Below are 23,998 nucleotides of genomic sequence, written 5' to 3' on the forward strand. Positions count from 1 at the left end.
AACGCAAAAGTTTACATATTTTTCAAGTAGAAAAATTCAAAATAATGTAAAAATACATTATAAATTTGACTTGAATTACTAAATTTAAAAAAAAGCCTGATCCTGAACTTAAAATTATGAGTCTACAGAGAGGGGAGAGAAATACACACTCAACACTCTTAGGTATTATGGTACCAGATTCACTCTGTGAGGGTATACTAGGTATCAGAAAGCTAACGAGCAAACTAGGATATAGCCCCCATGGGTCAAAGAAAAAAGATATGAAAAAATGACATTAAAGAATAAGATTATAACTAGCTAAAGAGAATAAAAAGCAAAGACTAAATACAGGAAGTGCATTACCCTTGTGTTGCAACAATAGGCACGCTTTCACTGAAAGTTTGTCGCCAACACTGTTCACCATTAGAACCTAAAAAGCGAGTTTTTTCTGAAGACAAGATGTTAGAAAGTTGGATTCTGGCGATTCCCAGAAGTAAATCTTTACTCATTTTATCCTTGTGCCATAATTCAACCAGCAATGGAATCCTAAGGAAAAGAGAAACATGTGTTCATACTTATCAACTGTGAACTAAGGCTTTTCTGGACTAAAACTTTTGAAGTCCTTTAATGTAGTCAAGCATGTTTTTGTTACCTGGAATGTAAAGGCTCGATTCCACAAATAAATAGAAAATATTATTACATTTTTGTTTTTTTACACCTCTTGCTATGCAATAAAGAAAACCCTTCAAACACTATTCCCGCAAATGGTCACATAATGTTTATTTTTTCTCTTTTAAAATTCTTTTTGAATTGTGATACTCTGAGAAAGTAAAAAGATATTTCAAAGATTTCATTTTTCTTCACAAATCCATTTCAGATAGCTGGATCAACATCTCTATTTTATACAGATGAAAAAAAAAACAGAAAAATAATGCATTACAGTCATTAAATGAATCAATAAGAATTAAACAGTCTGTATTTATCTTCACATTGTATTAGGAAAAAGCAAGATTACTTTTCAAAGAGCCTTCATTATTGTTTTAATAAAGTTCTAATATCCCAACTCAGGCAAACAAGATATGAAAATCTGAAAAGAGCCTTCATAAATACATACTGATAAAACCTTACAGTGGAAGCACAAGTGTCACAGCTGTTAAGTTTGCTCCTAGATTCTCAAATGCATAAGCTGCTGTGGATTTAGCTATGTAAAGGAATTCCTCTTGTCAATAAGATACAAATTTTCGAGAGCTGATTTGAAAAAATACTATCATACATACCACGTATACATTACCTTAGGAAGGTATCCTGGAGCTGATGAGGCAAAGTTGCAAAATCGAATGCACAGTAAGACTGGGGAAGAAAAACCTCCATGTTTTTCCGAACTTCTACAGGAGGATTAGTCATAATAGGAGCTGCACTTCCAAAGAAAGGATATGAGTACCTAGAATTTAAGAAAAACAAAAATCCTAAAGCAGTGTACAGATGAGACTTATAACCTATGAAAAAGAGAGTATAATATGAATATTATGAGCATATAAATTTTAATAGATAAATGATACAAATACATTATGGTTTTACTATCACCAACTTTAAAATTATATAAATATTTTCAGTATTAACATAAAAAAAAATCACAGAAATTACAGGGAAAAAATACATTATTTGTCCAGCACTGGCTTCCAAAGGTGCTTTACAAGTCATCTTCAAATGATGCTCTGGGGAAGAAGAAGAATACTGTAATTTGAAGGCAATATACTGAGTAAGGAAGAAAGAGTCACTTTGATAAATTCCCAATAAGACAAAGATTTAGAAGTGAAAATGACTCCCTTAAACAAAGACAGTGCTAGTACCTTTGAGGTGTATAAATGTAGCAAATTAGCCTGCTGTACACATTACAGACAGAGGATGAGATGGCTGGATGGCATCACTGACTCGATGGACGTGAGTCTGAGTGAACTGCGGGAGTTGGTGATGGACAGGGAGGCCTGGCATGCTGTGATTCATGGGTCGCAAAGAGTCGGACACGACTGAACTGAACTGAACTGACCACATTAAATTCACACAATGTTGTATGTCAAAAATATTCTTATGAAGAAATAATAAAACTAAAATGTGGGGAAAAAAATTCCGCACTGTTTTTATCATTTTCATCTTTGCACTCCAAGGAACAGCTTTTATGACATAGTATACTATCAAGAAACACTTGCTAAGTTTAATTTCTAAACTTATTTTCCTTTATATAATAATGTCCTGATTTTTTTATGAGCTAAAAAAACCCTTGCTATGCTATGCTAAGTCATTTCAGTCGTGTCTGACTCTGTGCGACCCCATGGATGGCAGCCCACCAGGCTCCCCCAAAAAAAACCCTTAGTCAACTCCTAAAGGATGCATTCATAGTATTTTGTCTCTGAACTGAGAATATACTACAAAAGAATCAAAGAGTGACATAACATTATTTCTTTCAACATAAGTCACACCAGATTAAACAGAAGAATGCCTGGCCTATACAACTTATTTTGTATTTAAAGTCAAATATAAAGATTTTGTAATGCTCACTTAAATTTCACCTTATAATTTGTTGTTTATTGACAAAACTAGGATTTAAACTCTACTAGTGAAAACTACTTTTTCTATTAATACAAGAAGAATCCTGTGCATACATTCAACTCCTAAACAATTACATAAACTGAATTTCGGTCATCTCTCAGAGTTCATCCTCTAGAAATTTAACCCCCTACTACAGACGTAGTGATTAAAAAAAAAAAGGGAAACACATTAAACTTTTTTCTAATATAAGTGTTATCTCACAAATTCCATTAGGTAATTGGACACAACAATTTCATATCAATGCAGAGCATGATAACATAAAATCTGTCAAATGTAAAATGCCCAACATTTTTTTTTAAAGCCTTAAAATGAATCAAAGAGAAGTAGTAGTCCTTATGATCAAGTACTTTCTACAGAGTATTAAGTGGATTCTAACTATGTCCTTGGGGCAGAATACTCTTTCTACTTTTCTTTGTCAAGTGTCTGGCCTCCCTCATATATTAACATATCTCTGAATCTGTCTTCTTCACTAGGCTGAGCTCTTTGTCTGTATGCCCCCTGCCCTAATACTGGGCAAACTGCTGGCTTACTGTAGTCACTTGATGATTAAACAAATGGCCCTGTGGCAATCAGGAAACACAAAAACTAATATGTGCTTTCTAAGTGAGCTTGTTCAAGACTTTCCCTCAAAACATCTGTTCATTTTATTTTCTGGCTGTACCATAAGCATGTGGGATCTTAGCACCCTGACCAGGGACTGAACCCATGCCCCTGCAGTGGAAGTGCACAGTCTTAACCACTGCATCACCAGGGAAATCCTTCATCCAATTTTAGATCATCCCTGTACTTCTGGCCAACATCAGCTCTAAGACCAGTTTCTCCAGTAGCAGCAAAAGAGAAAAAGGAACAGTTTTATATTATATAAACCCTGTTAGAAAAGCTATGTCTATAAGAGAAAACCCTTTCTGGGCTTTCAATTTTTAAATAAAAACAGTCTTTCAGCCATGATTCTCAGACTTTAACATGAAGTAAAAGGCAGAGCTTAAGCTGTGAGTCTAGACTTCCATTCTACGACTTCACTGTCACATTCAGTGCTGGGTCCCTTTGATTCTGTCCTTTATTCACACCAAAGCTCAGAGGACTTTGGAAACAATTTGATAAACAATCAAAAAACCTGTAAAATTAGATACAATAGGAGTGGACTTAAGGCTTCCTGGGTGACTCAGTGGTAAAGAATCCACCTGCCAATGATGGAGACCTGGGTTTGATCCCTGGATAGGAAAGATCTCCTGAAGAAGGAAATGGCAACCCACTCGAGTATTCTTGCCTGGAGAAGTCCATGGACAGAGTAGCCTGGAGGGCTACAGTCCACAGGATCACAAAGAGTTGGACACAACTGAGCATACACACACACACGGAGTTGACTTAGGCATCTGAAAGGCAGATGTGCCTCAAACAACAGCAGGAAGCAACAAAAAGCTGATGAAGTTCTTGGGAATGGTAATCCAAGACAACAGAAAAATTTTCTAATTTTTTGCATGTTAGTCACATAAAGACCAAAAATTTTATTATAAATCCTAATGCTTGCTCCAAAGTTATTTATAAGAACCTAAAGACTCCAAACTAAAACACACAATATTACATTTAATATATTTATCAGCTGAAAAGTCTATGAAAATGTAATATTAAAAATAAGCCACTGCATAAAGCCATTTAACAGACTGAATTTCAATTCTCTAAACAGTGTGGACACATTCCACTTCCAGTTCATTAGATATGGTTTTTAGATTCATACGCATAAAAGGTAGATATCAGTAATATAACCTTCCATTATAATGCAATTTTATAGAAAAATCAGATACTATACATCCAAGTATTTTGAACTGTGGCAACTTTTCCAGAAATAAGACATTTTAAGTTCAAGAGTCAATATATTCTGAAACAGAGCATTAACAAATATTGTAAAATGCCTATAATTACTATATCAGAATAGGCAAGATTACTACCCTTCATACCATCAATGCCACCCTCCATTATCTTCAAAGTCATTAGGATACAACAGCTTTAATCCTTCTAGTCCACTGATTTAACAAATGTTATAATTTCTTTGGTGACATTGTCTGCAACACCCCAAATACAGAAAAGGCATTTCTTCTCAGAAAACAACACTCTGAAACCAAATCATACCTTAGTATACAGTTGATTGGAAAGCCAACCTCCAAATCATGGATACTCCTCAAGTCTATTGAAAAGCAAAAATGATGTGATGTTGCAGGAACAGCAATCTTCTGTCCTGAGGCTGTTTCTGAAGCAATAGATGTTGTCACTGGCTTGGCCAGTAATGCAGGTACAGAAGAACTGATAGCTAAGGTGAACGTAAAAATTAAAAAAAAAAATCCATTTGTAAACAATTTCTCTTAAGTTACTCAGATAACTTAAAGATATAATCTCAAAGACTCAACTATTTGATTAAATAAACATATGAACTGAAGCATAAACTTCCAAGTGATTTGTCCAAAATTATGTAGGCTTTAATTCCCATCATAGAACTGTAGCGGGGGGGGGAACCTTACTCTCATTCTCAAGATGTAGTACAAAACTTAAAAAGCATATAGTACTGATGCAGCAGTGTCTGACAGTAGCCTGGTGCTAACTTATTTTTAAGAAGCAGATGCATATAACTTAGTATTGCAAAGATTGTATTTGAGACTTACTGCACATATACATCAGTATTTTACAGTAATTATGTAAATAATTACATCTGGTTTTTTTAAAAAGTAGCTTGGTTATCTTAGACACATATGACATAGTCTAACAAAATAAAACTTGACAAAGACAAGTATCAATGATAACACTTGTATGTGGAATCCACAGAGAGTGGTACAAATGGTCTTATCTAACAGAAAATACAGTCACGGACGTAAAAAACAAACTTACGGTCACCAGGGGTTAAAGCAGGGGGAGGGATAAATTGGGATATGGGCTGACATACACACACTACTCTACACAAAACAGGTGACTAATAAGGACCTACTGTATAGCACAGGGAACTCAATACTCTGTAATGGCCTTGGGAAAAGAATCTCAGAAAGAGCAGATATATGTATAGTTGATTCACTGTGCTGTACACCTGACACTAAAACAACATTGTAAATCAACTATACTCCAACAAAAATATTTTTAATTGAAAAGACAGAGCTATCTATTCCAATCCTATTATATATCACAGGTGTTTAGTGAATGGCTCAAGTCCTATAGCTACTTACGGAAACACCTATAACTTGCACCCAAACTTCTAATTCCTAATTCACCACTGCTCTTACAATTTATACTACTAAATTTAACTACAGATTCTTATGTAACAGATAAAAAAATTGTGTAAGACAGATAAATATGTATTCTCAAACTGTCTCAACTTTAGGATCAAAAATGATTACTTTAAGTTTACTGTAAGAGGCAGTTAGTATCTCTTTTCTCTAAAATTCTAATGAATTTGAGACAATGAATTTGAGATTGCTAAAAATCTACTTCAAAGAACTATATTCTTTAATTTCCTTTGAATAAGATACTATTTCTAGTATGAAAGTCAATGAAAAATTCTCTGTTAACAAATTCTATTATGAAGTTAAGTAAGTTGCAATTACTTCAAACTGATTTTTTATTTAAACATCACCACACATTACCGGCTCTTTAAAAAAACTTACAGTTTTTAGCACCCATGAAAACTCTCACAGTCATGTATCAGACCAGAAAATCTATACCTAAAAGATCTATGAAAAGAACATCTTACCCTTTGGATTGAGTTTTGTGTCCTTATCATACAGTAAGCTTTCCACTTCACTTTCTGTGGCATCATCTTTTGTTGGAGGTGACTGGTTGTGGGGTGGAACAGGGGACTCGCTTGGTGACTGTGGCCCAGTATGTGTGTTCTCCTTTATGGGGGTTAAAACTCTCTTCTTTGAATGGTGTGGCTCATGTTCATTCTGGGTCTTTAATTCAATTAAAGACTAAAAACAATTTTTAAATAAAGTATAATTTGCAAAGAACTTTCCTTCATAATTAAGCAAAAAATGTGATGTTGTTTTTTTAAAAAAAATTAGCTTCCTTTCCCAGTTTGGATATTCCTAGTCTATTTTTCTTCATAATTTGCATATTTTCTTATAGCATCTAGGACCAGAAAAAGGGAGATGAACAGGAAGGAAATATGATATCCAGAGCTCAGTATCAAAATGCATCCTAATGCCTAAGAAGGGATATTCAATAAAATAAGTCAGGCATAGGTGTCCCTGAGAATGGTTATTCCTACCAAAGCAATGCAAAGGAGGGCCACATTACTAGAAAACAAAAACCAAAACCCAGAAGTCTAGTATGATTTTCTTCCTTTGCTCCACTATCCTCCAAAAATACATGCATATGTGTCCTTTTTTTTTTTTTTCCATATGTGTCTTTTTAAACTCTTACTTTAGTTCACAGTCTGCATAAAAATCAGTTCTTTAAAAGAACAGGACACTAAAGTTGACCCGAGGGCTATATGTAATCAAAAAACATCTACATTCAAATAAATGTTTCTATTACCTGGAAACAGCATGAGGACTGTGAAGCACTAATGAACCGAGAACCTTAGCTAAGGTTGAGTCAACTAAAAAAGATTTATTAATGCAGATCCCCAAAAACCAGGTCTACAAACAGTCTCTTGTACCAGAGTCCCATAGTCACTGACTGTGAGTTGGGGTGTGGGAAATGGTTTCCACTACGTGAGAAAACTGGACTGAAAGACTCTGGGCGGAGTCACTTATGAACCATGGCAGAAGCCACAGCACTTTTCAGAAGGGTCTTTTTAAAGAAGGGGTTATCATATAATGAAGACCACTAATTAAGAGCGATAAATACTCTCTTATGTGAGATAATGCACCTGAAATTAGACTTTTGTAACTAATCATGACTGACATATCAGAGAAGCTGGAGGAGGGGAAGGCGCGTTGCTACTTGCCTGGGCATCCATGCCTTCTCTCTGCAGAGCCACAGACACTCCCACAGTGGGGGCCAGCTCCGCAGGAATAGGTGCAAGCTTTTGTTTGGCTCGGTTTGGAGGGTCAAGGGTAAAAGCACCCTCAACTGTGACTGGGCGATGGTTGATTTCTGTACTACCCTTTTTCAGTAGTCCTGTTAAGGGTATTTCTGTACTTCCAAGTGACTGATCTCCACAGCAGAGATGGATCTAATATGAAAGGGAAAGTCAAAACCAGGATTTACACTTTCTCCTTTATCCTAAACACACAAACTTAACAACAAAGTTATAAAATGATCCAGAGAAGGAAAATAGAATGCAGGTTATCTTACTGACTGCCAGTGACTAAGATTCTCACACCTGATTGCTAAAACTGTTGATAAAGCACAGTTACCCAGAACTCAATAATAGTTATTAATTCTTTTCACTTTTCCTTTCAGTATTGTACACTCTATGTGTTACTTTTTTAAAAATTTATTTTTTAATTGAAGGATAATTGCTTTACAGAATTTTGTTGTTTTCAGTCAAACTTCAACACGAATCATCCATAGGCATTATGTGTTACTTCTTGTTCTCTTTTCTGTCTCTTTGGTGAGCTATGGTTACTTCAATATTTTACTATACTATCTTATTGTACTATGCAAATTGTATAATGAGTACATGAATTTAAACAGAAAAATACATCCACTATTCTTTTCTCTTTTCATTATAACATTAATTTAAGCACAGTTCTTAAAAAATAAGTGAGTGGATCCAGCCCTGTTTGAACTAAAGAACTTCAAATAATTGTTTTATTTGAAAACAATATCATAAAACACTATGAATCTTTCTTTTTTCTTGCTTTTCAAACTCTATATATAAAACAGTGCTTAACAGTAAAAGATAAAAGAGAATACCACTGAGATGGAATGTACTGTGAATCACTGCTAGCTAATAAAAAAAACTTGGACATTACCACCTTTGGAAACTACCAAAAAAAACAAAAAACAAAAAAAAACCAGCTGATCCAGGTATGTGTTACATAACTATTTTTTTCCCTTATGACATTGAAGCCTCAGCAAACCTACTATTCACATGAACAATATGCAATCATTACATAAAAATATTTTTAATTCTCGTGTCAATAATGACCAATAACATTCTTAATGTTATTTAGTGTGATATTTTTAATGGGCTGGAAAGAAAGGATTTCTATGACTTAGAAGTCCATAAGAATCAAACTGATATGTAAGTCAATAGTTTGGTGAGGAATAAATAATATGTTAGATATAAGATCAAACTACTTTTGTCCTTCATTTCATCATTTTATATAATCTTCAACATTCTAAATACCTTGGATTTAGCAACCACCTCTAAAATTTAGTTCCACTAAAATTTCTTTATGCTTTTTGTACTATCCAACCAAAGTACAAGCAAAGTCTACTGAAACACTTTAGCATATAAAAAGGACTACTCCACCCTACTTCACCACCCATTTCAGTCTAATTAAAGTTAATCATAATGAACAGAGAAGTAATTTCAGATTAGACAAACTTTTCTAAGAAATAAAGTCCTATTTAAAATTGGTTTACAAAATTACTTAATTCAAGGGCAGGTTTAAAAAGTTGTTTTATTATCTCTCTGCTTTAATAGCAAAAAGGTTTATAAATTCTGAACTCTAGAGTGTGATCTGTATGGTAACAGCTAATCTCCAGTAACAATAATGAAACGTGTCTGATGTTCACAGGTCTGAGTTCCAGGTACAGTTTGTTATTGAATATGATAAATGATTGATAACTGACCTACCTCTTTTCAAAATAACTAAAGTGTTACATCTCCTAACATTCTGAAATAACTGTCATCTTATGACTTACAAGTCAGGATAATTCCTAAAAAAATAAGAGATATGGTAGAAAGATGGCATGTACTTCAGCAACAAGAGAGTTTAGGCACCTCTTTAATGCTTAAAAAAAAGACTTTAATTGGAAACAATTTTCTGCTATACTTACCTGTAGTTTAGAATGAAGAGTCAGGTAAACACGAAGAATTTCTATACTGCTCCGTATACGAACAGATGCTCTCTCTGGCTCAAAGTTTGGGTTGATCAAATCACTGAAGGGTTCATTTGTAACATCATTTCCCAGTAAAGAATAATAAAAGAAAAACTCAGGCTGTCTTTCTGGAAGTTTCATGGTACATGGAATTAACTAAACATTTAAGGGGGAAAAAAAGGATTATTACTTTATAAACCACTAACCATGCTTATAAATGTCTGATAAACTCCAAAAACATTTGCTAAAATGATTTTTATTTCAGGCCTTAAATTAGTAACTCAAAATTTCTAAATCTCTGCCAAACTGCTACTAAGTTACTAGTTTTAATTTTTAAAGGTTTACTTAGACAAGCAAAATGAAACTAAAATATTTTTATACATTTATATTGTATAACATAACACTTATGTTGTTTTAGAGTTCACATTTAATTAGTCCATGAAAAGTCCATAAATATTATTTTAGAAGAAGTAGTAAAATATTTGACACTGAACTTTTCCTTATGAATTCTCAGTCCAGGGCTTTTGATGAAAGAAAAAAAAATGGTTTTTTAGTTATTCCTACAAAACTTGGAAACTTATAATAAATTAATAGCTACAAAAGGCTATCTTCCACCCATTATAAAGAGCTACTGCAGGGGGAAAATGGAGCCCTTCACCAATGAAATGTTTACTGAGGGTGGAACGAGATGGTGGAGTAGAAGGATGTGAGCTCACCGCTTCTCAAAAAATAACCACCAAAATCACAACTGCTAAACAACCACTGGGGGGAAAGAAAGGAAGAAAAACCACTGGAACATACCAAAAAAAGATATCCTACATCCAAAGACAAAGAAGCCACGAGACGGGGGTAGGACAGGGACAATCACGATAAAATCAAAGTCCATACCCCTGGGTGGGCAACCCACAAACCACAAAACAATTATATCACAAAAGTTCTCCCACAGGAGTGAAAGTTCTGAGCCCCACATCAGGCTCCACAGTGTGGAGGGCTGGTCTTGCGAGAAGCCCCCAGAGCATCTGGCTTTGAAGGCCAGCAAAGTCTGCTCACAGGAAATCCACAGACGAGGGAAAACAGGAACTCCCCTCTTGGAGGATGCACACCAGGAACACAGGAAAAAGCAGGGACCTCACAAGATCCGGGGCCAGACCTAGCTGCTGATGTTGCAGTGCCCTGTGAAGGTGTGACAGGTGGGGAGGACGTGGCTCACTGCAGGGACAGACACTCGTGGTGGTGTTTCTGGGGAGTACCCACTGGCGTGAGCCCTCCTGGTGGCCACATTTTTTAACCAAGACCTGGCCCCACCCAACAGCCTGTAGGCTCTAGTGCTGGGACGCAACAAGTCAAGCAATGAACAGGGCAAGACACAGCCCCACCAATTAGCAGATAGGCTGCATAAAGGCTTTCTGAGCCCACAGCTGCCCACTAAACACAGCCTTTAATATGGCCCTGCCCACCAAAGGATGACTCCCAGGTCCACCAGCCAATAGGCAGGGACCAGTCCTTCCTACCAGGAGGCCTGCACAAGCCCCTTGGGCTGGCTTCATCCACCACAGGCAGAAAGCAGAAGCAAAAAAGAACTACAATCCTACAGCCTGTGGAAGAGAAACTGAAATCACAGAAAGAAAAAATGATATACCAGAAGAACTTGTCCCAGACAAAGGAACAAGAGAAGACCCCACAACAGTAACTAAGTGAAGTGAAGATGGCCAATCTATGTGAAAAAGAATTTAGAGTAATGATACTAAAGATGATCCAAGATCTTGGGAAAAGAATGGAGGTATAGATTGAAAATCTGGAAGATAACTAAGGGGACATTTCATTCAAAGATGGGCACAATAAAGGACAGAAACAGCAAGGACCTAACAGAAGTAAAAGAGATTAAGAAGAGGTGGCAAGAATTAACAGAAGATAAAAATGGTCCTAATGGCCCATATAACCATGATGGCGTGCTCACTCACCTAGAGCCAGACATCCTGGGGTGTGAAGTCAAGTAGACCTTAGGAAGCATTACTACAAACCAAGCAAGTGGAGGTGATTGAAATCCAGTTGAGCTATTTCAAATCCTAAAAGATAATACTGTGAAAGTACTGCACTCTACATGCCAACCAATTTGGAAAACTCAGCAGTGGCCACAGGACTGGAAAAGGTCAGTTTTCATTCCAATCCCAAAGAAGAGCAATGCCAAGGAATGTTCAAACTACCGTACAACTGCATTCATTTCACATGAAGCAAGGTAGTACTCAAAATTCTTCAAGCTAGGCTTCAACAGTACATGACCCAAGAACTACCAGATGTACAAGCTGGACTTAGAAAAGGTAAAGGAACCAGAGATCAAATTGCCCAGTATCTGTTGGATCATAGAGAAAGCAAGGGAATTCCAGAAGAACATCTACTTCCGCTACTTCTGGGTCGTGAAGATCTTTTTTGTATAGTTCTGTGTATTCTTGCCACCTCTTAATATCTTCTGCTTCTGTTAGGCCCATACCATTTCTGTCCTTTTTTGTGCCCATCTTTGCACAAAAAGTTCCCTTGGTATCTCTAATTTTCTTGACGAGATCTCTAACCTTTCCCATTCTACTGTTTTCCTGTATTTCTTTGCACTGCAATCACTGAGGAAGGCTTTCTTAGCTCTCCTTGCAATTCTTTGGAACTCTGCATTTAAATGGGGGTATCTTTCCTTTTCTTCTTTGCCTTTCGCTTCTCTTCTTTTCATAGCTATTTGTAAGTCCTCCTCAGACAACCATTTTGCCTTTTTCCATTTCTTTTTCTTGGGGATGGTTTTGATCACTGCCTCTTGTACAATGTCACGAACCTTTGTATTATTATATATGTTATTACTTTAATCCCTTACTTTTAAATGTATTTGTTTAATTGATTAGATTTTAATCATTAATCAAATCTAAAATCATAATCAAAAACTACTAATATTGTAGTTATAAAGAACAAATTCTGGAGTTCTCTCCTAAACCTTGGTTCCACCAATGGCTTGCCTTGAGACTAGACAAGTACTTAATCACTCTGCAGCTCCACTTCTCTTATGGTTATTTGAAGGATTAAAAGAAATAATACATGTTCATTTCTACAATTCTACCTAGCACACAGTCAACTGTTACATGAATGGGAAAATATCTGAGGAAAAAATATTCTGCCCTTATGGGTGATTATTTCTGAGTTTACTTAAAAGAAACTTTCATTTTCTTTTACTTTCTTCTGTAATCAGGAAGCAACAAAAATTTTTAAGAAATAAAGAGAGCCCCTTTATATTTCATAGTACACTTACTTCTAAGTAATTCCCATTAAGGGAAGAGATGCTTTTAAAAATCCTTTATCACCCTTGGATTTACAAACAGTTTTGTTTTGTTTTTTTCACCCTTAATTTTACTATTTAAAAAGGAGGTAAGATTATTATCATCCAGTATTCTTACTCTAATCTCATTCCTCCATTCTACTACTTTACAGTATCAGTATTCTAAGTCCCTTATCTGCATCTGAAAAATGTTTCTTTCTTTATTGCTAGATGTTTTATCACATGGCCTTTGACTAGCTTGAGAAGAAAAAAGCTAAAATGCTATTTTTAAAAATCCTTGGGCTAGTCCAAAAAAAAAAAAAAAAAGCAAACAAGTAATACTAAGCAATATCAGGGTATGAATAAATTACTGTACTTAATTTTTTGTGTGTTTTAAAAAATTATTGTAAAATACATGTAACAGAAAATTTAACATTTTAACCATTAAATACTGTGCCTTTCAGTAACATTAGGTACATTCACAATATTGTGCAACCACCACCACTACCTTGTTCCAGAACTTTTCCATCACCCCAAACAGAAACACCAGAACCATTAAGCAGCCACTCCCATTCCACGCCCTGGAAATCACAAATCTGCTTTTTGTCTCCATGAGTTTGCCTATTCTGGACACTTTTTTATAAATGGAATCATACAGTATGTGGCCTTTTATATGTGGCTTATGTTGCTCAGCATGCCTCCAACATTCACCCTTGTTTTAGCATGTATCAGTACCTCATTTGCTTTACAGTTAAATAATATTCCATTAATATTCCATTGTGTATGTGTGCGTATAATTAATCCATTCATCCATGATGGACACTGTGTTATTTCTGTGATATTCTGGGATTGTGAATAATGCTGCTATGAATATTCAAATATTTTTTATTTGAATACCTTGTTTTCAATTCTTTTGGTATATACCCAGTAGTGCAATTGTAGAGTTCTATGGTAATTTTCTGTTTAATCTTTGGAGGTACATATTTGGCTTAATTTTTATCAGAGATATCAAATAGCTTGCCAGACAAGGTTGTTTTATATTTTTAACTAAGCTGAGTGATTTGTCCTAATCAGTTCCTTTGTATTACCAAGAACTGAATTCGTTTTAGTGGTAGATTCAAATAGGTCGATTAGCTCTCACCATATGGCACATGTATGTATGTATAGCTTCACACATACAAACTACATATTAAGCATATGAGTTTTATTTCACTCCTCACATACACCCACAAAGCTGGTAGTATCAATACCATACAACCAAGAAAATTCAAGCCTGAGAAAGGTTAAGTAAGTTCCCTAAATTAAAGAAGCTACTAAGTATGAAAATGAGACTCCAGCTCAAATTGATCTTACTCCAAAACTCCTTCAGAGGGAGAAAATATGGCAACAATAGAATGTGGAAAAGTGACCCTATGGCTGGAAATTCCTAAGTATATTTACTAGTTACAGAACTTTCTCAAGAGTTAGTTTCCTTATCTCAAAAGTAAAACTAATAACCTCCTAAAGTTGTGGTATGATTAAACCCAACATTAGCAAAGTATTTCACAAAACATAACAAAAGTAAGTGAATGATAAATATTAACAATTATGCCTTCCCAGGGAAGTTGAAAAAATATTTTTAAAAACAAAGTAGCAATTTTAAATACTTGGCAAGTGTTTAATAACATAATAAAAATACAGTAGGCTCATTATCTAATGTGTGTTCTGATGTGATTAAAGAACAGACAATAGGTAGCTAGCTTTCTCCTCAACCAGTGAGGTATATTAAACAGGGCAATCAACAAGCAGAGTTTTATGAAGAGAAGAAAAAAAATAAGGAAATTGATGGAGAAAGACAAAAGCACATACAAAGTATTAATGAGAAAATGACAGGACCAAATTGGGAGAGAAAGAGTAATGCTCAAAGAATATGCATATATAAAAGTACTTTGTGCAGTGGGCATGCATTCAGTGTGACAAAGCTAAATATTATTTCCTAAGAAAAATCTTTACCTGATAAACCTTACAAAGATTTAGTGTGGTCACTAACTCATATTTCACTTATGAATGTGGATTATCTGGAAAATGTATACCTCTAAGAAAATGAATAGTATGATAAAAATGTAAAGTCATAAGTTATAGTCTCTATTTTTTTAAATATTAATTTATTTCACACACTATAGATCAACATAATGTCAAAAAAACTGCACTTGATCCTGAAAAGGGCAGGAAATAACAGCTACTGTTGGGCTGAGCCATTGATGGGAAGAGATAATCAGCCATGGGCCTTAAGCATCCCCACATATCTGGGATTAGATATTACTTTGTTTACAAACTAACAAATTAGCCTGAACGCTGCCAGAATTCATCCTGGTTGGTACATTCTTACTGTGTACCAAGACTCTGAGGCCCTGACTACTGTGCAACTCATAATCTTGTAACATATCTTCCCAGACAAAGACCAGGACTGCTTATGCTAAAAGTGGTACATTCCCTAAACTCTGTTCCTAAACTGTGACATACCCAATGAGTGTGAAGAAACCACCACTTGGGGTAGAAGAAACTGTAAAGAAATACACTGATAGTCATATTTGCTGGGCTGAGAGTAATACACTCCTTTATCTCTGATCTAAGAATCTACTATCTTCTGGCAGCATTTGGAATAATTTCTTAGTCTGTAAATTGGGTAAAATCTAATCCCAGACCTGATAGCTATTAAGGTATGATTGAGACAATATTCCCAACATTATACATTTCTCCAAAAAGTAAATAATTTAATTTTTGGTGGTGAGGGAGGGTGGGGGTGAGGGAGGGGAATCATTTCATACCAGTCACACAATACAATGTAAAACAATGTTTACTCATGGTCTTTCTTCTAAATTCTAAGAGATTTACTTTATTCTCTTACTACCAAGATCATCCCTTGATAATCCCAAGATCATCATTCTTTTCCTGAAACAAAAATGTTTTCTGACGTGAAAGAAAACATTATTCTAAATTATTTTTTAAGTCTACTTACAAGTCTTTTCAATACCTAAAAAACAGATTTTAAAAATAAAATGTTTTCAGATTCTTCGTGAATCACTAATCTCACCTGCTCCAACTGGGTGGCGAATGCTATGGTCACTGACATGATGAAGAAGTCAGTACAGTACCCTGCTGGTCCGATCTGATGGTAGCCTCCCTCCTCATTCAGCACTGCCACGATGTCCTTTGGGTCAAGTCCAGACAGGCTGGCAGGTACTTTATGGAAAAAAAACACAATTAACTACATTGTAGTTTGCCATAAACTAGTATAAGATTTTGTAAGCTAGTTATACTTTTTCATTTACTTGGCCATTTTCACAGACACAGTTAATATCTCAGTAAGGTTTCCTTTGACTTCAGTTTAATAAACCTCATAAGAAAGGCATCACAGGTTGCCTGAAGGAAATGAATCTAAACTGTGAACTGAAAAATAAGCAAAACCTGGCTGAAAAGAGCAAAGTGACTACATAGAGGAAAAGGTATTCTAGGGAGAAGGAACAATATATACAAAAACTCAAGAGGCAAGAGAAAGGATGTGGTTAGAGAACTGAAACAGGTGTGGCATGCTGGACCATAATACAAGGACTTAGGTACAGAAAGAGGAGAGAGGCCACATCATAAAGAGTCTTCTTGAAGACCATGCTGAAACATTTGGACAGTGTTCTAAGAATAACAGAAAACAGTAAACAATTTTGAGAAGAACAGATATAAGCAAACAGGCTTCGCTATGAAGAGATGGCAGAGGGATAGGGGTTTTTGCAACTGATTAAGTTGAAAAATGAAACTACATAAAACTAAAGTAACAGACAATATTCAGTGTTAGGGAGACTGCCAGCAAGTCAGCACTCTCCATGTTGGTAGGCACAGACCAGTTCAACCTTTTAAAGGGTAACAAGTCAGAGCTTACCAAAACTTTATACATGCATACCCTATTTACCAGCAAACCCTGAAGAAATATGCTTATGACAGCACTGGCTAAAAGTAGCTGAATGGTTAAGAGCACAACCACCACAGTCACACAAACCAAAGTTCCAACCCAAGTTCTGCTATTCAGTGGGTTGTATGGGGAAATTATACCAGTCCTTTAGTCTCCAGCTTTTCTTCTGAAAATCTTTTACACTGCTGTTGAGAAGATCACATTAGATAAAATACAGCACTTAGCATAGTACCTGACAAGTACTTTAATAAAGTACTTAAAGTCAAAATACTAACTATGATGGGTCTCATTATCAGAAATGGAAAACACTAGGATAAATCTTGTGAAGGAGTAAAAAGACTGAACACGTCAATGTGAGTATATGTTGTTAGATATATATATGGACAAATAAATATACAGAAGTATATATGTATATGTACATGTGTTTGAGTACATATATCCACGCGTATACATACATGGGAACGGCAACAGCCCAACAGCAACTAGCATACCTAGCAGCCAAATCCAGACTTCTAAACATCATTCTTTTCTAAAAAAAAAGCAGAGCTCCTTATAGAAATAGCTGAATCCAGGACTGAGATAGGGAAAGTATAGGATGAACTTAGACTATCTTCTTACAGCAAAAAAAAAAAAAAAAAAAAAAGCTCAAAGAATTACTGATGTACTAAAAAACAGATGATGAAAAGAGTTCTTAATGCTCAAATCTCTGACAAATAATGATGGTTAAAGATTATAACCCACTAAACTAAGAGAAAACTATAAGTCCATATTTAGATAATATAAATAAGTGAATAAATTGAAGGTATCAGGAAGAATAAATATTTTTCTAAATTTCTAACTCTTCCGCACAAAATGTTTATTAATTACAAAGGAAAACACAGACACACACCACCTTAATCAAATAATCAAGTGAACATCATCAGTAATGAGACTAAATCAAATAGTGTACCAACCAATAAGATGCAATGAGAAGAGAGCATCTTGATACTCCTGCCAAAGATGCCTAACCAAAATCCAGTGTCAGACAAGCCCAAAATGTACAGGGGACACATCTTCACCAAAAGACTGAAACTGATCTTCTGAATAGAATGCTCTCCTCCCCCTTACCACTCACTGCATTAGAAGTATATCAGGTCCATCTTTCAATAAAAAATTATAAGGCATACTAAAAGACCAAAAAAAAAAAAAAAATCCATAACCTAAGCTTTCATCTTAAGAAAATAGGAGCAAATAAAATTAAAAGTGAGCAGAAGAGAAATAAAAACTAGAACCAAAATCAATGAAATTGAAACCAAGGAATCAATGGGGAAAAAATTAACAAAATCAAAAGCAAGCTGGCTCTTTGAAAAAGATCAGTAAGAATGTAGCCAGCCTGGGGGTGGGGGGGGTGGGGGTGGGGGACACAATTTAATATCATCAAAAATGAAAGAGGGGATATCACTATAGATTTCATGTACATTAGCAGTTTAATGAAAGAATACTATAAACAACTCTATGTCCACAAATTTGATAACCTAGATGAAACAGAAAATTCTTTTTAAAAACAATCTGCCAAAACACACATAGGAAGAAACAACCTGAATAGGCCTATATAATGAAACTGAATCAATAACTTCAGAAAACAGAAAGTACTAGATCCAGATGGGTTCACTAGTGAATTCTACCTAACATTCACCATAATTTCTGGAAGAAATTATACCAATCCTCTACAATTTTTTTTCACAAGTCAGAAGCAGAGAGAATACTTTCTAACTCGTTATATGGGGCTAGCATTGTCCTAATATGAAATCTAGGCAAAGACATTACAAGAAAACAACAGACCTACATCTTTCATGATCAAAGATGTAAAAATTATCAACCAAGTATTAGACAATCAAACTGAACACATAAAAAGAACTACATACCACAATGAAATGAGATTTATTCAAGGTAAACAAAGCTGGTTCAACATTCAAAAAGCCATGAATATAACCCACTATGTCAACAGACTAAAGATGAAAACTCATGTGATCTTATCAATACATGCAAAAAAACCATCTGACAAAATCCAACACTTACTCATGATAAAACACTATCTGTAAGCTAGAAATAGGGAGTAACCTCCTTACCTTGATAAAGAGCATCTATAAAAATCTACAGCTAACATCATACTTATTGGTGAGAGGCTTTCCCACTAAAATCAAGAGGAAGGCAAGGATGTCCCCTTTCACTCTGCTTTTCAATAGTACTCTGGAAATCCTAGCTGTTGCTGTAAAACAAGAAAAGGAAACAAAGTCATGCAGGTTGGGAAGAAAGACACTAAACTGCCTTTGTTTGCAGGTAAGTGTAGAATGTCCATCTATGGAAAACCAAAACCTGAACCAAAAAACCCTAATCTTGGAACTAATAATAAATAACTATAGTGCAGGAGACAAGGTAAACATGCAAAAGCCAATTGCTTTCCTACAGATCAAGAATAAACAAGTCGAATTTTAAATTTAAAACACCATTTACAGAGAATTAACCATCATGGAGACAAGATGGTACAGTAATATTGTACATAAGCTCACTTCTCAAAAAAAATCAAAATTGCAACTAAATGATGAACAATCATTAACCAAAAAACAAGCAAAACAAACAAACAAAAAACAACAACACTGGAACCTACCAAAAAAGATATCCTACATCCAAAGACAAAGAAGCCACAAGAGGGTAGGAGAGGCACAAATGCAATAAAATCAAAATGCCAGTCCCACTAGATGGGCAACTCACAAACTGGAAAATAATTATATTGCTGAGGTAGTTCTGAGCCCCACGTCAGGCTTCCCAGCCTGAAGGTCCAGTATCAGGAAGAGCCCTCAGAGCAAACTGACTTTGAACTCAGCAAGCAGGGTTTGATTACAGGAAATTCACAGTACTGAAGGGAACAAAACTCCACTCTCGGAGAATGCACACAAAGTCTCCTGTACATCACAACCAGGGTAAAACAGTGATCTCATAAAAGCCTGGGCCAGACCTACCTGCTGGAATCAGAGTGTCTCTGGCAGAAGCAGGGCTTGGGTATGGCTCACTGCAGGGACAAAAACACTGGTGGCAGTAATTCTGGGGAATACTCATTGGTGTGAGCTCTTTTGGAGGGTGCTATTTTCTCCCCAAGATCTGGTCCCAACCAATAGCCTGTAGACTCCAGTGCTGGGATACCTGAAGTCAAACCAATAGCAGGAACACAGCCCCACCAATCAGCAAATAGGCTGCCTAAAGTCTTTCTGAGCTCACAGCTGCCCACTAAACACACCCCTTGACACGGCTCTGCCCACCAGATGGTCAAGAACCAGGTCCACCCATAAGTGAGCAGGAACCCACCCATAAGTGAGCAGGAACCAGTCTCTCTCACAAGGAAGCCTGTACAAGCCTCTTAGGCCTCATCCACCAGGGGTCAGAAAGCAGAAGCAAGAAGACTATTCGATGATGACTAATTCACTTTCACAACCCTGAAGTCTGTGGAACAAAAACCACAATCACAGAAAGACAAAATGAGACATCAGAGGAGTAACTCCCAGATCAAGTAAAAATATAAAACCCCAGAAGAAGAACAACAAAGTGGAGATACACAATCTACACAAAAAAGAATTTAGAGTAATGACAGTAAAGATGATCCAAGACCTCAAAAACAGAATGAAGACAGAGAATGAGAAGATACAAGAAATGTTTAATAAAGAGCTAGAAGACCTAAAGAACAAACAGAGATCAACATTACAAGAACTGAAAAGAAAAATATACTACAGGAATCAACGGCAAGTTAAATGAGGCAGAACAGATAACTGAGCTGGAAGACATCTGGTGGATATACTGCTGCAGAGCAGAATAAAGGGAAAAAAAGGAAAACGAACAAGGACAGTCAAAGAGACTCATGGTACATTAAAAGCAATGTTCACATTTTTTTTCCCTGGTAGCTCAGTTGGTAAAGAATCTGCCTGCAATGAAGGAGACTCCAGTTCAATTCCTGGGTTGGGAAGATCCCCTGGAGAATGGAAAGGCTACCCACAGCAGTATTCTGGCCTGGAGAATCCCATAGACTGTAGAGTCCATGGGGTCACAAAGAGATGGACATGACTGAGCAACTTTCATTCACATTATAGGGTCTCAGAGGAGAAGAGAGAGAAAGGGCCCAAGAAAATATCTGAAGAGATTATACCTGAAAACTTCCCTAACATGAGAAAGAAAACACTCACTCAAGACCAGGAAGCTCAGAGAGTCCCAGGCAGGATAAACCCAAGGAGAAATACAGGCAAATATCACTGATGAACACAGATACAAATAACAAAATACTAGCGAACTGAATCCAACAATATATTAAAAGGATCACACAGCTTGATCAAGTGGAGTTTATTGCAGAGATGCAAGGATTCTTCAGTACTGCTCACCACAACTAGAGAAAGCTCATGAAGCAATGAAGACACCGCACAGCCCAAAATAAGAATAAATAACTATTATAAAATCATATTCTATTAGGGGATACAAAAAACCCTTTTCACAAAATTTCATACCCATTAATGATTGAAAACTCTCTGGAAAGTGGGCAAAGAGGGAACTTACCTCAACATAATAAAGGCTATATATGACAAACCCACAGCTAACATCATTCATAAAAGTGAAAAGCTGAAAGCATTCCCTCTAAGATCAGGAACAAGATAAGAACATCCACTATCACCACTTTTATTCAACATAGTTTTAGAAGTCCTAGCCATGGCAGTCAGAGAAGATAAAGGAACAAAAGGAATCCAGATAGGAAAAGAAGTAAAACTATCACTGTTAGAAGACGACATGACACTATATATAGAAAATCCTAAAGATGCAACCAGAAAACTACGACAATGGATTCAGTAAAGTTGCAAGATACAAAATTAATGCACAGGAACCTCCTGCATTTCAATATATTAACAATGAAAGATCAGAGAGAAATTAATGAAATAACTCCACTTATCATGACATCAAAAGTAATAAAATACCTAGAATAAATCCACCTAAGGAGGCAGAAGACTTGTACTCAGAAAAGCATAAAATACTTATGAAAGAAATTAAGGATAACATGAAACAGATATCAGATTCTTGGACTGGAAGAATCAATATTCTCAAAATGACTATACCACTCAAGGCAATCTACAGATTCAATGCAATCCCCATCAAATTACCAAAGGCATTTATTGCAGATGTAGAACAAAAATTTTTTTAATTTGTATGGAGACACAAAAGACCCCAAAGAGCCAAAACAATTGTGAGAAATAAAAACGGAGCTGTAGGAATCAAGCGCTCCAACTTCAGACCATACTACAAAGCTATAGCAATCAAAACAGTATGGCACTGGCACAGAAACAGAAATACTGATCAATGGAACAGGAGAGAACACCCAGAAATAAACCCACACACCTAAAGTCAATTAATCTATAACAAAAGAGACAAGAATATACAATGGAGAGAAGTCTCTTCAGTAAGTGGTGTTGGGAAAACTGGACAGCTACCTGTAAGAGAATGAAATGAGAACATTCTCTAACATTGACACAAAAATAAACTCAAAATGGGTTAAGGACCTAAATATAAGACCAGATAGTATAAAACCGTTCAGAGGAAATCATAGGAAAAACACTCTTTAACAGAAATTTCAGAAATATCTTTTTCAATCTGTCTCTTAGAGTAACGGAAATAAAAACACAAATAAACCAATGGACTAAAAAGAGCTACCATATGATCCGGCTATCCTATTCCTGGCCAAATGTCCAGAGAAAACCATAATTTGAAAAGACACATGCATCCCAATGTTCACTGCAGCACTATTTACAATAGCCAGCACATGGAAGCAACCTAAATGTCCATTGACAGAGGAATGGTTTTAAAAAAAATGTGGTGCATATATTCAATGGAATATTGCTCAGTCATAAAAAGATCAAAATAATGCCATTTATGACAACACGGATGGACCCAAAGATTGTAACACTAAGTGAAGTAAGTCAGAGAAAGACAAATATGGTATTGCTTATATGTGGAATTTTAAAACAAGGTACAATCGCATCCATTCACAGAACAAAAATGGTGTCACAGATGTAGAAAACAAATTTATAGTTACCGAGGGGGAAGCGGGGAAGGATAAATTAGGAGATTGTGATTGATATATACACACTACTATATATAACATAGATAACTAATAAGGTCCTACTACATAGCACTGAGCACTCTACTCAATATTGTGTAATGACCTATATGGGAACAGCACCTTAAAAAAAGAGGATCTACATATGTCTATAACTGATTCATTTTGCCATACAGCAGAAATTAACACATTATATCTACCGTACTCCAATAAAAAGTAACTTAAAAAAATAAAAAAGGGACCTAATTCAACACAGAAGCTTTTACACAGCAGAAGAAACCATGAACAAAACATAAAGACAACCCACAAAATGACAGAAAATATTTGCAAATGATGTGATCAAAAAGGGATTAGTCTCCAAAATTTACAAACAGCTTATGCAGCTCAATATCAAGAAAATGAACAACCCCATAAAAAAATGGTCAGCAGGGGCTTTCCTGGTGGTCTAGTGGTTAAGAATCCACCTGCTGACACAGGGGACACAGGTTCGATCCCTCGTCTAGGAAGATCCCACATGCCATGGAACAAATAAGCTCATGTAACACAACTTCTGAGTCCACACACCACAAATACTGAAGTCCACAAGTCTAGAGCCTGTGCTCCTAACAAGAGAAGCAATTGCAATGAGAAGCTCATGCACTGCAACGAAGAGTACTCCCTGCTTGCCACAACTAGAGAAAGCACACACACAGCAAAGAAGACCAGTGTAGCCAAAACTAAATGAATAAATGAATCTTTTTTTAAAAATGGACCTACATAGGCATTATATAGAGGACCTATATAGACATTTCTCCAAAGAAGACATACAGATGGCCAAGAGGCACATGAAAAGATGCTCAGCATCGTGAATTGTTAAAGAAATTCAAATCAAAACTACAATGCAGCATCACCTCACAGCAGTCAGAATGGCCATCATCAAAAACTCTATAAAGGAAAGAACAAGATGGTGAAGGAGTAGGTGGACATGGAATCCATCTCTCTCCACAGATACATCAGGAATACACCTTCAGACACAGACGTGCACGCAGAACACCAGCTGAGAGTGGACAGGAGTACCTGACCCGTGGAAAAGAATATA

General features: G+C 35.9%; 1 protein-coding gene across 5 annotated transcripts in view; it reads right to left on the reverse strand.

The window, feature by feature from the left end:
- CEP120 (centrosomal protein 120) overlaps positions 1–23,998 on the reverse strand; it is an 83,470-nt gene that overhangs the window by 32,005 nt on the left and 27,467 nt on the right. For all 5 annotated transcript variants that reach the window (XM_027546984.1, XM_027546982.1, XM_027546980.1 and 2 more), the window contains 7 exons: positions 15,927–16,075; positions 9,523–9,720; positions 7,517–7,744; positions 6,317–6,533; positions 4,714–4,891; positions 1,271–1,420; positions 343–525 (listed from right to left, as the gene is read on the reverse strand). In XM_027546984.1, coding sequence (XP_027402785.1) covers positions 343–525; positions 1,271–1,420; positions 4,714–4,891; positions 6,317–6,533; positions 7,517–7,744; positions 9,523–9,720; positions 15,927–16,075 — 1,303 coding nt within the window. The remainder of the gene's footprint in view (positions 1–342; positions 526–1,270; positions 1,421–4,713; positions 4,892–6,316; positions 6,534–7,516; positions 7,745–9,522; positions 9,721–15,926; positions 16,076–23,998) is intronic.

The sequence above is a fragment of the Bos indicus x Bos taurus genome, chromosome 7 (assembly GCF_003369695.1).
Source record: "Bos indicus x Bos taurus breed Angus x Brahman F1 hybrid chromosome 7, Bos_hybrid_MaternalHap_v2.0, whole genome shotgun sequence".
Classification (NCBI taxonomy): Eukaryota; Metazoa; Chordata; class Mammalia; order Artiodactyla; family Bovidae; genus Bos; species Bos indicus x Bos taurus.